This window comes from Ceratotherium simum, chromosome 12 (genome assembly GCF_057802395.1).
Source record: "Ceratotherium simum simum isolate JZ-2026a chromosome 12, ASM5780239v1, whole genome shotgun sequence".
Taxonomy (NCBI): Eukaryota; Metazoa; Chordata; class Mammalia; order Perissodactyla; family Rhinocerotidae; genus Ceratotherium; species Ceratotherium simum.
This window is the reverse complement of record NC_141911.1, coordinates 66,852,630-66,868,853: the sequence shown is the minus strand read 5'-3', so window position 1 is coordinate 66,868,853 and position 16,224 is coordinate 66,852,630. Positions and strand designations below refer to the sequence as shown.

Here is a 16,224-nt window from a genome sequence, read left to right as displayed (position 1 = left end):
GAAAAAGGACAGAAGCAATATGTTAGCAATGATTATCTCTGGGTAGTAGATGTCCAGGTGCTTCTCTTTTCTATTATACACTCTTCTGTATTTCACAAATTTTCTAGAAGGAGAATATATTCTATAATAAAAAATTTTTTAAATCCATTATATACTATATATACCAATAACTACCAGGCAAATCAATGCAAAGGAAAAAGACTAGAAGGAAATGAACCACAGGTAGTCTTTCATTCATTCATTCATTTGTTCATTCATCCAACAGAAACTCACTGAGCACCTGCTGCACCAGGTCTGGGGCTGGGTACTGGCCACGGCAGGTGTTGCGTACTGCTGTCTTCAGGGGGGAGCTTCTAGTGTTTTTCCTCTTCCTTTTGTACTTCTTTAAAGTTTTATTGTGAATTTGTTTTTACTTATAAAATGACAGAGCATTATATTTATTTTTAAAAGATTCTGATAGAGTTATAGTTCCCAAAGAGTGTGTTGGTATAACTGTGTGGCCACGTTCTAATAGATGAGCTTTTGAGATATTTACTTATTTTTGAAGTAACACTGGTATTCCCCAGGAAGGCTTTTCTCTGCCCCTTGTAAATTCATTTCTTTAGCAAACAGAAGCCATAATTTTTAGAGAAAAATTTTTATTAGTAAGATTTTATATCACCTTCAACATCTGCCTATCTTAATATAAGTAACGTATACGTTTTTGAAGAGCAAATTTTTTTATATCTGTTTCTTTAATGTTATTTAAATATCATGAAGTACTTTTTTCACGATAACAAGGGTTTGGGGGTAATAAAAATATAAAAAATGTATAGTGTAAAATAAATGTGAATTTATATAAATACAAAATATCTATACTATGTCTTTTTGTGAATGAGATTTATCTTTAGATTTATCTTTTTCACTCTTTTTCTTCTGTTTTTCTTCTGCTTGTTTTTCAAAATAATCTTTAAGGAGATGGTTCAGCTGTGGTTCATACTGGCTTGCATGTTGTAATCCATCTTCCCTTCCTTAAAAAGACACAAAACGTGAGACAACTATACTTCAGTGGTCCCCATATTATCATTCCAGTCATCTGCACAGTGGCAAATTCAGAGCTGGTCCTACCTTAACGATTCCAAGCACTAACCCAAAAGCTAGTTTTAATTCAAAATGCTTGAATTAAACACATTTTTACTTTACCTTCACAGTGTTGGATCACACGCCCCCATAGTCGATTCTTCCTCAAACAGGCTAAATTTCCCACAATCAACAAATGCCTGCTTCCTCTGGTCAAGGCAACATTCATTCTTTTTTCTGAATCAATGAATCCTACTTGTCTCGTCCTTACACAGGACAGGATAATGATTTCCTTCTCAGCTCCCTGAAAAGCATCTACCGTGGACACCTGCACAGCTTTAACATTGGGATGGTCAAAGTCCACGGTGCTGAGTAAATGACACAGCTGTGGGGGAAAGAAGTCAGGGGTCAGGCGGGCCAGAGATCATGAAGAACCTATGCACAATAACCATTTTAATGTAACTAAAAGGATAATTTTCATTTTCTTTTTTATGACTCACATAGATTTGCCTGGATGGTTTCTAAAATGATAGATAAATAACTAGATGACAATATAAATTATGAAACGAAATCAAAAGTGATGATTTACCTATTGCTGGGGAACTCATTTGGATACGCTAATTTGAGTTGATAAATAAACTAATAATGAAAGGGATGAAAAATACTAAAAAAAATAAAAATAAAAATAAAAACTAGTTAGAAGTAATTGGCTCATGTGTACATTAATATCTGCTATCTATCTTTGATTTACTGATAAAATGTAATAATAACGAAAGAACATTTTGGAAAACAGATTCAATCCCATCTGTCCCAAAACACAAAGCATACACCATATTTTCTTCCCTATAATTTGTTTATTTGCATTTTCGCCCCAACAGCTGTAAACTGAATTTAATTAAACCTTGTTAGGTTTACATTTAATTATACAGAAAAAAAGCCAGACCAGGCAAAAATCGGAATGTTTCTTTTTTAATATATTAACTATAGTCCCCCAAGTTTTTCAAGCACCAAACCAACCTAAATCAAATGTAACATCAAATATTATAATGTAAAATTATAATATTTAACATACGATAAATATCATAATACATAATACAAACCTTGTACATCTGGGATTTGTATAATGTTATCACCCCAATCATAGAGCCCGCAATTCCACTTGCAATCAGTGATTGAATCAGCTTGAGTGTAAAAGCAGCTTCTGCCATATTATGAAAGCTGTTATCTCTTTCAATCTGGAATAAGAAACAGATCCTAAATTATGCTTCCCAGAAAGGCTATGGAAAGACCAAGAAAATCATACAAACAACAACAATAAAATTCAAACAGGAAACGAAATCGTGTTGACTCTCATCAACATTAGTGTCATTTACCTGCTCCAGTCCTTGGACGTTGTAGAAACACAGGGTCGGCAGCCATTCCAGTAAAGGGCTCCTCTCTGCCTCTGAAACACCGTTCATGAGGTGTCCTTCATAGAACAGATCATTAGCAATAGCACTGATCGCAGGGTGACAACGGTACTGCGTTCTCAATAGAACTGGCTTGTGACCCTAAGAAATTTAAATGCAGAACAATAAAAAATTAAAACAGCACTTTTTTCCTTAGGGGAAAAAAAGATAATACTTTAAAGTTTAAAAATATTGCCATATTGTGCTCTTAGCAAATGAATTACAACCATGATAAAATAGACTATAAATAAAAACAATTTTAAAAAGTTACTAAACTGTTTTATATTATTCCATTCTGTAACTAAATCACTTTTTAGTCTATCCTTTATTTGCCCTTTTAAAATCCCCTTAAAAAACCTACTTCATATTTTAAAAGTCATCAACAACAGAGAGGTGAAAGAGCAAAGGGCATAATGATATGCATACTATGCTACTATTTGTTAAAACAGGGGGAAAATATATTATATTTTTGCTTACATTGGCATAAATTATCACTAGAAGGATAAAGGAAAGGGATGACGGTGGTTTTTGGGGAGAGGAGCTGAGTGGTTGAGCGACAGGAGTGGAAGTCTTTTCACTATCTCTACACTTTTTGGTTCGCTTAAATTTTGAATCATGTGACTATATTACCTATTCAAAAATGTTTTAAGAATTTTAAATAATTTTTTAAATTAAGATTTTAAAAAAGCCATTAAAAAGGTCTAATTTCAAAGAGTCTGGACACTGACTTATGAAAGGGGTAGAAAGTTTTGCAATTCAATTCAATTACAATTAAAAGCTCAAGACAACTGAAAGCTTGGGTCTTCACAAAATTAAGTACAACTCAATTAAAAACTCAATGCAACTTGATGCTCAATGTAGGGGGAACTTCTGAATTAAGGTAAAACAAAGCTGTCTTGCAGAATCCATTCTCCAATATCTAAAGGAATAACAACAACAAAAAACACTAAAAACAACAGCAATGAAAAAACTCAGCAGCCATGCAACAAAGAAAGGTTTACAGCCAACCCGATGACATAAACTTTAAAGAGTGCTTGTCTTCAAGAAAGAAACAAGATTCTGGGGTGGAAGGGAGAAATGCCGTACAGTGAGATTCCTAACTTCCCCAAAAGTCATATAATGGAAATGGCTCCTAAGAAGGAAAATGAAAAGGGAAAGTGAGCTGAGCATTTTTAGTGGAGGTGAAGGCTCTGAGGACCAAACATTGAACTGATGGGACATCTGAGGCCCAAGAACATGCCTTGTCTGGGAAAGGGACACCTCCAACCATGTGGCGTGAATCCTGGTACAGCATATTTAACAAAACCTTAGAAGTGAGAGGGCCGATGTAAGCTAATGAAGACAGCACACAATCTTACTTAGTTCTAGTCCAATCCCCTCCTCCTCCCTCCCCCACCATCATATTTTCAAGGTACTGGGAAAATAGAGAGAACACAGAACGCAAATCTGAGAGGGCTGCCCAAGCATGAATGTCAGGAAATGAAACAGGAATGACAACTATGCAAACATACTATAGCCTCTCCCCCAAAATTAATAAAATCAAGGAAGACAATGCAAAAGATACATAGAGAACCCAGCCTAGACAAAAATATAACGAGAGCAGAAGAAAATTTTCCACAATTGTTCAAGCTTTAGCATATAATTAGAATACGATTCAGTAAAACAAAATCTCAAAGGTGTGATGATGAAAAGATAATGAGATTAAAAGGGAAATTTCAATCCTAGAGAATAAACCATTAAAAAAGTATCATTAAAGAACTAATAAACTACAAGCAGCAAAGAACAAATAGAATTTCTTCACAAACTCACTGTAACCCAACTCAAGACTCAATGCAACTTCAAACTCAATGTAGGGGGAACAGAAATAAAATTTCTGACATAGAAGGCTTCACAGATAATGCAGATAAAATTAAAGTAATACAAATGGAAGACAGACAAAGACACCCAATACAAGAATAATTGGGGTACCTCTGTGTTATGGGCTCAACGTTTATAACAACCCCCATTCACACGTTGAAGCCCTAAACCCCAAAGTGATGGCATTCGGAGGTGGGGCCTTTGGAAGGTCATTAGGTTTAGATGAGGTCATGAGGGTGGGGTCCTCATGATGAGATTAGCGATTTTATAAGAAAAGGAAGAGACCAGTTTTCTCTCTCCACTGAGGACACAGCCAAGAAGAGAGTCCTTACCAGGAACCAAATCTGAAGGTAACTTGATCTTGGCCTTCCCAGCCTCCAGAACTGTGAGAAATAAATGTCTGTTGGGTAAGCCGCCCAGTCTATGGTATTTTGTTATAGCAGCCTGAGCTGACTAAGACACTGACAGAAAACTTAACAAATGGAAAAGAAACTTTCCTGAAATGAAGCAAGAACAGAATCTCCAGTTTGAGAGAACTTATATTACACGATGAATAGATACAGAATGCTCCATGTGCAGATATACTGTAGTAAATTTATCAACTTTAAAGTTATAAATTATAGAAAGAGTTCTCACATCCAAGTAGAAAAAATGAATCATTACAAGTGGAAAGTAATCAGGCTGGCCCTAGAATTCATAGTAATAGTTTATGCAGCTATCCAATAGGCCAAGCTGCCATTTACATTTCAACGCAATAGACATTTTGAAGCATAAAAAGAACTCAGGAAAGTAGGCATCTATGAGCCATTCTTGAAAAAAATAAATTGATGATGAAGTCCAAGGCACTCAGAGGAATGAAGAAGCTAAGTATTGAATCTTTTAAATATAGAACTGATTCAAAATAATTGTTCCAAGTATGATTGTAGAACAAAAATAAAAATGACGTAAATAACAAAATAGGAACATGGGAGGGGATAAAAAAGAGGGAAAAGAAGCATGAGAGCACTAATATCTCTACCTCTTGAGCAGAGAAATCAACCCACTCTGTCTAAAATCTCTTGTTAGAGGGACCTTTTAGGAAATCTCTCTTATGGGAGAAGAAATATTGACTTGAGATTTAATAATTCTTTTGTTTCATTTCAGTTTTTCTTCATCTGTTAATAAAGTACAGATTATTGAAAGTTCAAACAGCAAAATAACTCCTTAAATGCAGTTTAAACTAGCAATGATGATAAAATTTTTCTTTTGGCAAAAGATTTTTTACAATTCTTTTGGCTGTAACTATTTTAATCTTCTGCTTACAAAAATAGCTTGATTTAGATTATTGCATCAAAACAATAGTAATGATGAATAGATAAGCAAATTGTGGTGTACACACACAATAGAATCTATTCAGTCATAAAAAGTAATGAAGTCACATAGACCAACAGAATAGAATAGAGATCCCAGAAATAAACCCACACACACATAGTCAACTGATTTTTGACAAGGGCACCAAAACCATTCAATGGGGAAAGGACAGTCATTTCAACAAACGGTGCTGGAAAAACTGGATATCTACATGGAAAAGAATGAAGTTGGACCCTTACCTTATACCATACACAAAAATTAACTCAGAATGGATCAAAGACTTAAATGTAAGAGCCAAAACTATAAAACTCTTAGGAAAAAACATTGGGGGAAATCTTCATGACATTGGATTTGGCAACAATTTCATGGATATGACACCAAAAGCACAAGCCACACACAAGAAAAAAATAAATGAACTGAACTTCATCAAAATTACAAACTTTTGGGGCCGGCCCAGTGGCGCAAGCGGTTAAGTGCGCACACTCCGCTACAGCAGCCCGGGGTTAGCCAGTTCAGACCCTGGGCGTGCACTGACGCACCACTTGTCAGGCCATGCTGTGGCAGGCGTCCCATATAAAGTGGAAGAAGATGGGCATGGATGTTAGCCCAGGGCCAGTCTTCCTCAGCAAAAAGAGGAGGATTGGCAGATGTTAGCTCAGGGCCGATCTTCCCCACAAAAAGAAAAAAAAAAAAGAAAAAAGTATATATGTGGAATTCCTGCAAATCAGTACAAATAAGATCCCAAAAGAAAAACAAAAATTACAAACTTTTGTGCATCAAAGTATATATCAAGACAAACAAAAGATAACCTATAGGATGGAAGAAAATATTTGCAAATGATATATCTGATAAGGGATTAATATCCAGAATATATAAAGAGTTCCTACAACTCAACAACAACAAAACAAACAACCCAATTCAAAACCGAGCAAAAGAGTTGAAGAGGCATTTTTCCAAAGATAAGCACATGAATCCCTGGTCACTAAGGAAATCACAATGAGATGCCACTTCACACCCCTTAGGACAGCTATTATCAAAAAAAAGAAAAATAACAAGTGTTGGTGAAGACGTGGAGAAATTGGAAGCCTTGTACAGTCATGTGTCAATTAATGAAAGGGACACATTCTGAGAAATGTGTCATTAGGTGATTCAGTTGTTGTGTGAACATCATAGAGTGTACTTACACAAACCTAGATGGTGTAGCCTACTACCAACTAGACTATATGGTACAAATCTTATGGGACCACGTCGTATATGTGGTCTGTTGCTGAATGAAACATTGTTATGTGGTGCATGACTGTATATTGCTGTTGGGAATGTAAAATGGTATAGCTGCTATGGAAAACAGTTCAGTGGTTCCTCAAAAAGGTAAGCATAGAATTACCATATGACCCAGCAGTTGCACTTCTGGGTGTATACTGAAAAGAACTGAAAGCAGAGACTTGAACGTCCATAATAGCATTATTCACAATAGCTGAAAGGTGGAAACAACCCAAATCATCAACAGGTGAATGGATAAATAAAATGTGGTATACATATACAATGGAATATTATTTGGCCTTAACAAGCAATGAAATTCTGACACATACTACAACATGGATGAACCTTGAACACATTATGATAAGTAAATAAGCTAGACAAAAAAGGACAAATATTGTATGACTCTACTTACATGAAGCACCTAGAATAGGTAAATTCATAGAGACAGAAAGTAGAAAAGAGGTTACCGGGGCCTCAGGAGAGGGTGGTGATAAGGAATTATTGTTTAATGGCTACAAAGTTTTTGTTGAGAAGATGAAAAAGTTCTAGAAACAGATAGGGTGATGGTTGCACTACACTGTGAATGTACTTAAAACAAAAAGTAATATAGTACTGATATACGCTACAATGTGGATGAACCTCAAAAACGTTGGGCTCAGTGAAAGAAGCCAGACACAAAAAGTCACATATTATATGATTCCAAGTTATATGATATGAAAGTTGTAAGACTGTATGATATGAAATATCCAGAACTGGGGCCAGCCTGGTGGCATAGTGGTTAAGTTTGCGCATTCTGCTTCGGCGGTCCAGGGTTCACAGGTTCGGATCCTGGGTGCACACCTACACACCACTCATCCAGCCATGCTGTGCCAGGGTCCCATATACAAAATAGAGGAAGACTGGCACAGACGCTAGCTCAGGGCCAATCTTCCTCTCCAAAAAAAAAAAAAGAAATATCCAGAATAGATAAATCCACACAGACTGAAAGCAGACTGGTGGTTGCCAGGGGCTGGAGGGAGGAGGGACCAGAGAGTAACTGCTAACTGGGTATGGGGTTTTATTTTGGGGTGACAAAAATGTTTTGGAACTAGAGAAGGAGCAGTTGCACGGCACTGTGAATGTACTAAATGTCACTGAATTATTCACTTTAAAGTGGTTAATTTTATGTTATGTGTAAGTCACCTCAATTTAAAAATACACTAATAATTAATTTTTTAAATTTTTTAAAATGTGAAGTAGAGCTCTACAACAAGGGACATGGATAATAGACACATTACAGATTTTTTTGATTTTAGAGCATACTTATTACCCACTACTAAAGCACATAGGGAAAAGACTCATTTTATAAAGGGGCACTTAAATTATAGGGTTCTACCTATCTTAAAAATGAGTACTTCCTAAACAACTCCAATTAAAATCATTTTAGGGCAGGGACTAGGTCTTCTAATATTTTCCTTTTCTATCATCCTACACAGTGTATAAACAATAAATGATAACTCCGTATGAATTTATCAGTAGTACCATTAAGCAAAGTCGATCAAAAAGAGTTTGTTCCAATCCATTTTCATGAGCTGCATCAGAACCCTGAATAGTAGGAGGAAGCTGTTTGGGATCTCCAACAAGAATCAGCTTTTCACACTCAAACCTAAAAACAGAATTCCAAAAATTAATCTAAGCAACGAGAAAAGCATGCATTGACATCATTTATTGCACTATTTTCTAAAATGTGTTTCAAAGAATTCGAATACCATGAAATGTTCTGAGAACTAACAAGGCTTAATAGTGCTAAGTGTATTAAAAGGCTTTGAAAAGTTATGCAGTAAAAAATCCTTTACATAACTTTATTTTTTTCCACATAAAACCTATTAAGTGTACCCTGCCTCTGTATGGAATTAGTATTTCATAGAACACAGTCTGAGATACAGTGATTCTTAGAATCAATAGACTTAGAAGCTTTCTTAGAAATCATTTGGCTTAAACTCTTACTTTAGAGATAAAGTAAATCAGGCTCTCAGGGGCTAAATGTCTGTCTAAATAGAGGTAAGATATAGTGGGGGAAAAGCCCAAATTTTGTAGAAAAACCTATATCCAAATGTCAGCTCTATTATATTCTATGGACACAGCAAGTTTTTTAATTTCGCCAAGCTTCAGTATTCTTACCAGTAACCTGGATGTAATACCACCTTGCACGGCTGTCGTAAGGATTGAATAAAGTATGCAATGTGTTAGTATACAGTAGGTGCTCCACAAGTATCACTCCTCCACCCTCCACGCAGGGCCTGACCCTTCCTCCACCCCTGGCTCCTGAGTAGGGTGACCAACTCATCCTGATTTGCCCAGGACTGTCCCAGTTTAAACACTGGAAGCCCCATAACGCGGGAACTTCCCAAGTCCCGGGCGAATCACGACAGCTGGTACCCTACTCCCTCATTAACTGGGGATGGAGCAAGGGCTAGAACTCAGGACTACTGAGTCCCAGTGTCTTACTCTTTCCCTACCTTTAGGATTCCTCAATAAGAGACGCTTTAAAAGCACAAGGTTTCAATTGGCTGAGACAGCTTAGAAGACTTCATAGTCTTCTCAATTTTAGTTAGACTAATTTTCATTTTCAAGTTCTTTTTCTTTATATACATTATATCCTTTCATAATCTAAAAATTATTTTTAGAACCTAAACACTGGAATTATATCAAGGTGAGGCAACTGAAGAACATTCTTCAGAAGAGTTAGGTTCTCAAACTATGACTAAAGAGGAACCTTGAGTCTAGTTGAGAAATCTGCAAGGTTCTAGTAGAATCCTAGCACTAGAGCCATCAAGGTTTTAAGGATTATGTGATCCAAATATCTAAACTGTGATCTAACAAAATTTTGATACATTAATCCCCCAAAATTTCCCTCTGCATTCTTTTAAAAAATCAGTTTAGTATTAGAATTGCTAAGATTTTTCACAGAAGTATGGTAAGAGTTTGAACTGAGGAGATGTTTGAAATAATTGTGACATCTGAGTGCCCTTTGGAGAAGAATCTTTTAGGTTACCTTGCAATAGGAAGGAGGGAGGCCGGCTCAGTTATCTGACTACATTCGTCCAGCACAACCACAGGAAATTTAAGATCATTCATGCATGGGAATGGGCAGGCCGCACAGGTAACTCCAACTACTCGAACCTTTATTACAACAAGAATGGTACTGATTAACAGCTACTAAAAAAAATAAAACGTATTTACCAAAGAACTTGTAGGCTAAAATCAGAAATGAGCTAGTCCTAATTACTCACTATCAGAAATCATGGGTCACTTTATCTCCACATTTTCATTATTCCCACATAAGAAACAGAAATCACAGAATATAGGCAACAAGCTCATTAATAAGAACAAATAAAAGGCACATTTTGATATTCAGAAGGAAGGTATTATAATATCAAGGATTTCTAAAACATTAAGGATAATGTACATTTTTTATCCTTCTAGATGAGGCTGAATAAACACAATATGTGTTATTATCAACACAGGCCAAAGTTCTCCACAAAGAGCACTGAACATGCTAATGAACTGTCCTATGCTTAACCTTCAAGCACACCAGTATTTTGACTTATTTAAGAAGGTAAAGAAGGCTAACTAATTCCGGACAACAGTAAATTAAGTGTACTTGTAGCCTGTAAGTATATTTGAATTTTATAAGTCTTAAATATTGTAGCAGAATATTCTCAAGGCAAAAAGCCTGACAAAAGCTAATATTCTATCTCTGGAACTAAATATAAATAAGAGGAAAATCAATGAATTTTCTAATTGGATATGGTTATTGGCCTAGTAGTCTACTACATAGTCTACTAGTAGTCTATACACACATATACATACACACACATGCATACATACATACACATACACACATATACATAAATATATACACACATACATACATATACATAAATATATACACACACATATATGTATACACATATATATTTTTCTCTTCTAACAATCTGAAGTATAATTACACTTCTTGGTAGCAAGGGCAGTCCATACAAACTGACCATATCTTTTGTAAATAAATGTGATTGACAAAAGTTGTTTTACAAATTAAATACTGCCTCCATAGATCCTGTGAAACAAGAAAACATTATAAACACTTTATTTTCTTTAATAATAAATAATATTCATCATATATAATAACCTCTGTCAGTTAGGTTTTCCTTCTTTTGTTAAAAACAAAAATCCTAAAGCCACATTTATATTAGGAACTCTACAGTTTTTAAACATTCAGTTCTTTTAAAATGATCCAGCAAAGGACACCCTTGTAGCAATATACACTGCTCTTGGTACCACTCTCAAACATCATCCGTTATCTAATTTCTGGTTACTACGTCTGACAAAAACAACCTTAGAATGAGAACCCTCAAGTTGTGAATCAGGGGGCAATTTTTTTATTTAAAGAAATATCTAATACAAAAACCTAAAAACTTAAGTTTTTTCTTTAAAAATTAATTATTTGTATCTTTTAATATATCATTATATTGCCGAGATTCTAACAGCAAAAGAGATTTTACTATTGATCTAAGAAGTAGTGATTAACTATGAAGCATTTTTAAAAATTGGTTTTATTGCAAAGACATGTCACTTTAGCAATGTGTCAGGTCTAACCGGACCTTGGAAATCTGTTAGAGAAAACTTTGTAAAAAATGGTTCCTTTAAAAGCTTTTTCATTTGTGAACAGGTAATACCAACGAGCAGTATATTATGGTAACTGGGCTTTCACTTAGAAAATCAACGAGCAGTAGATTATGGTAACTGGGCTTTCACTTAGAAAATCAACGAGCAGTAGATTATGGTAACTGGGCTTTCACTTAGAAAATCATCAAAGAAACCATTAATGATGATTCTTATATAACCATATTATGTTGGATAAGTGAGTAAAATGACAAATAATTTACATAAATGACTAATTTGCATTAATTGAACACAGTCAAACTAAGCCCTTCTGGATTTGGTTGGGGAGAAGGGAGTAGAGTTAACTCTGTAACTCAGATAATAGAAAGGTAGCTTGGAGCCTTTTGCGGACTTGTTGTAGATTGGTTATTATTTCCAATTTCTGCCTCCTCCTGTGAGAGTATTACACATCCAGGCCCTTTGCCTTGTGACTTTGCAGTGCTTCCCACCAGAGAAGTAGGTGGAGTATATTTCCCTGTCCCACTGATGTTGAGTGTGGCCATATGACCTCTTACACCAAATGGAGTGTTAGAGGACACGATATGAACAGAAGCTTTCAATGTATTTGTGTGATCCAGCCTGCTCTCTTGCACTTCTGCTATCTGTCAGGAGAAGGCCATCATGCCATAGGCAACTGTTCTCAGAATGAGAGACCTGACTCATAGCCTCAAGCTGAGCCACACCAATTGACCTGTAGAGTCCTAAGTTTGTTGTCTTAAAGCATTGAGATTTTGTTTGTTAAGCAGTCTTATTTCAGCAATAGCTAACCAGTAAAGGGTCCCAAGCATGCTGATTTTCCCAAATCTCTTGCAGAAAGTGACCAATCTCCATGTGGTCCAAGAAGCCAATAACCCTCTTTTCCTCCATCCCCCTCACTTTTCCCCAAGCTCTCCTTGCATAGGAGGAAGGTACTAATTGGCATCTTTTTCCCCTACCAGCTGATGCCCAAGCCATCCTGGATCGGAACTTGATAAAGGGGATGATGCTACTTGTTATAGCCTAGGATCCTGTGTGTCCAGTCTTAGCTCCCAATGCCTGTCCCAAGACCTTGAAAGGCCTGTCTTTCTATGAGCTCTAAATTAAAGAGCTCTAAAATTTTACTTGGATATTTTGCCCAGGGTCAGACTTTCATTTCCTCTATTTCTCCTAGGGGAAAAAAAAAAAGTTTCATTTAACTTTCCAAGAATATGTCCCACCTCTTCTTTTTCTTCTTTAAGCATATAAAAAGATACAACAGGGAAAAAGAGAAAGGACGACTCACTCATGGTGAGTTGGATCTGTTCACAAATTTGAAGAATGCTTTGCAATAAAATAAAATGTGCACTGGATAGACATATGCACACCTTACTTGAATCTAAGCTATTACAGTCGTTCGTTTTATTTAAAGGAAATATTCTCCATCAACAGAAATAAAATAAATCATAATAGCATACACAAATCATAAAGAAACCGATGGAAGCTCCTTCCCCTCACCTGCCTCAGCAGGGTTTTATTGGTCCCCAGCTTGTGCTGCTCAATGCTTTTTCTCACACAGACTCTCTCTGCAGGGGTCAGGTCTTCTTTCATCAGTGCATGCAGTTCTTTCAACTGTTCGCTTTCATTTTCTGAGCCAGCATGCAAGCTATAAAAAGAATTGTATAATTTACTCCATTTTTCATTACACCATAAAAAGTAAAATACAGATTTTCTAAGTTAACCAAGTAAAAGATAAGGCTTCGAGCACTCTTCTCCAAAAACCAATTTTAAAGTAAGAGTTACACAAAACTATTCTACTTCTTTGGACATTCTGTGACTTCTGGAACTTAGCATTCTTACCTATAAGGTAAAATTGGCTTGGCAATCTTCCTAACACTCCCAACTCTGACAAACTTTTCAAATCCAAGACTGAGAAGCCTTTAAAGAAAACAAGGTAAAATAGATTCTGATTATTTAGAAAGTAGAAACTGAGATTTCATATAATATTTATTAAAATTAACTTTGTGTAACAGTATATTTTATAGTTATATAATTCAATGTAAAATGCCTAACTCAAAGTAAATGCAACGTAGCTAAAAGACTTTTTTATGTAATGCATTTTATAGAGAATTTTTAATATCTTATGTTGAGGACTCATTAAATGTTCATAAAAACCAATGTTAGTATTTATCGCTAATAAATTGCCCCTAAAGACATAATAATATGGAAAGCAACAGCTACCAAATATTCAGCATTGAGATTTATTAGGAAGACTGTCAGCCTCTTTATGTACATTATCTCATTTAATACTCCTTACAGCTCTGCATGCTATCTCACCTTAAAGAGGAAGACACTGGAACTCAGAAGTGAGGTGTTTTGCTGAGGCCATGCAGCTAATCAGTGGGGTCAGCCGTCATTCAAACCTGGGCAAGTCTGTCCACCTCCAAAGGCTGTTACGGTTCTTCTACATGCATTCCCCCCACTTAGGGCTAAGAGAAGCCACAGCCCTCATCTGCCCTTCCCTCCTACGGATCTCACAGCTCCAGCTCTGTGCAAGGAACAGAGCAGGAGCCCAATGAACGTCCAGTCTCTAAAACGTCTTCTCCCACCTCAAATGGGAATTAAAGAGCTGGAAAACTAAAGAAACTACAGCTCTCCAAACATAGTTTTCCTAAATAATTTTGAAGCAATTTATTTAAGGTCAATACGTGAATAGATTTCAATTTTTGCATTTTTCATAGTCCTCATCTTGGAGGATAGTCAGCTACTTTCAGTCTGAAAAGTGCCTCGTTTACATTTTTCCAATGCCAGTTTATGTTAATTCTATGATAACAGAGGGTGCAGTAGCCTCATCATACTGCTACCACAGGGTAAAAAGTATGTTTCATTTCTTCTCAAGAAACTGTTTGTCCTCTCCTGTCCATTACAATCAGAATACATGGTCCACGTGCACAGCTAAATGTTACTTCAATGAGAAGAAATGTGTGGTCCAGCCTATATGCAGTTGAGGTATATATCCCAATTACAGATTCACATTTCTCAGGTCCTTATCAGAGGCTTAAGCATTCAAGAATCTCTGCTAAATGTTTTGTTACCTTTTAGTGTTCAGTGCTTACCTTCCCTTTTCATTCTACTTCTTGATATTTCCTTTTCTAACAGTCTACAGTTAAATTTTCATCTCAGGCTGAGCAATCTAAAGTTTCTTCCTGTCTAGTCCCCAGGTCTCCTCATTGTCTTGAACCAAAAAATGTCTCAGCTGGTGTTTTAGATTACTTAGCAGGGTGCACACTGGCAGAACCTTTCTGAAGGGCAATTTTGCGAAGCATATCAGGAAGCTTAAAAATGTTCCTATCTTTTATACTAGGCCTAGGATTTTTTTCCCAAGGAAAGAATCAGAAATGGAGACAAAGACTGATGTTTAAGGATCTTTGTCACAATATTGTTTATAATGGCAAAAATCTGGAAAGAACTTAGTGATCAAAAATTGCTTAACTAAAGTATGATATAAGCAAATCACTACATATAATAGAGCTATGAAAAATTACATTTTCTAAGAAGATTTGATACCATAGAGAAATAAGCTTTCAGTAAAAAAAGCAGGACACAAAACAATATATACTGTTGAACATCATGTTTAGAAAACAAAATGAGTGTGTATGTATAAAAAATCTGTAAAGAAATATAATAAAATATTATCTGAATAGTCTGTATATTTTCTATCATAAGTATTAATTTATGTAATTATAAAAGTTAATTTTTAAGCCTACACTTATAAGGATTATTTCTCCTAATTAAACTTTGTCATTTATGTTGAAATTCAGATCATTAAACATTGGAATATTGGTAAAATATTAGGTAATATTTTCAATAAAATCTTACACAATCACAAAAATTGTATACCTGTAGAACAGACTGTGATTGCCTTCTTTAGATCCCTCTTATTGAAACCAAACACAAAATTTAATTGTTCAGCTATTTTACTATCATGTGTTCATACAGCAGGTGGACAAGAGAATGACCTATAATTTGGTTCTGCAATTTTAGCCTACTTCCCAGGCTCCTGGATCAGCGACAAAGGACTTTCACTCACCGCACAGGAAGCAGCATGAGCATCAACATATCTGCGTTGGTTTCCCTTGGTCCCCAAGTCCTATGGGGAGCCGCAGAGGGTCCAGATGGACGCCTGCACATGCAGTGGGTTGAGTTGTAGGGAAGGAACACTAAACTTGGGGATCCACTACTTTTATAACAAGCAGTAAGCAAACTTGCTCTTTGTCTTGGAGGGAGACATTACCTTATCAGTCAAGGTTACTTGCTGTAAACACAATCTTGAGAAATGTTTTGGGTAAGAGTGGTCAGGGCCTTACATCCTTAGCATCCCAGTAGGGATGTCAGGGTCCCAGGGCTTATTGCCTCTTCCAACATACACCTTTCAGCTCTACGTGTTCTTGGTTGACCTCAAATTTTTACATAAGTATCCCAACCTTGTGCCAAATTGTCAGGTTTGGTATTTGATTTTACTCTACTTACAAACTAACAAGTTAGCCTATTACTGTTTCATGGATACTGGCTCTTGTGTCAGAGACAAAGGCCT

At 36.0% G+C, this 16,224-nt stretch overlaps 1 protein-coding gene across 8 annotated transcripts in view; it reads right to left on the bottom strand.

Annotated features, from left to right (window-relative positions):
• Window positions 1-618: 618 nt before the first annotated feature.
• Window positions 619-16,224, bottom strand: part of ZGRF1 (zinc finger GRF-type containing 1) — a 61,070-nt gene continuing 45,464 nt past the window's right edge. For 7 of the 8 annotated variants that reach the window (XM_087437718.1, XM_087437716.1, XM_087437717.1 and 4 more), the window contains 8 exons: window positions 13,491-13,568; window positions 13,149-13,296; window positions 10,009-10,136; window positions 8,496-8,619; window positions 2,433-2,609; window positions 2,160-2,294; window positions 1,183-1,444; window positions 619-1,010 (listed from right to left, as the gene is read on the bottom strand). In XM_087437718.1, coding sequence (XP_087293844.1) covers window positions 853-1,010; window positions 1,183-1,444; window positions 2,160-2,294; window positions 2,433-2,609; window positions 8,496-8,619; window positions 10,009-10,136; window positions 13,149-13,296; window positions 13,491-13,568 — 1,210 coding nt within the window. In that variant the 3' untranslated portion in view covers window positions 619-852. The remainder of the gene's footprint in view (window positions 1,011-1,182; window positions 1,445-2,159; window positions 2,295-2,432; window positions 2,610-8,495; window positions 8,620-10,008; window positions 10,137-13,148; window positions 13,297-13,490; window positions 13,569-16,224) is intronic. The other variant, XM_087437722.1, reaches the window with a different exon arrangement.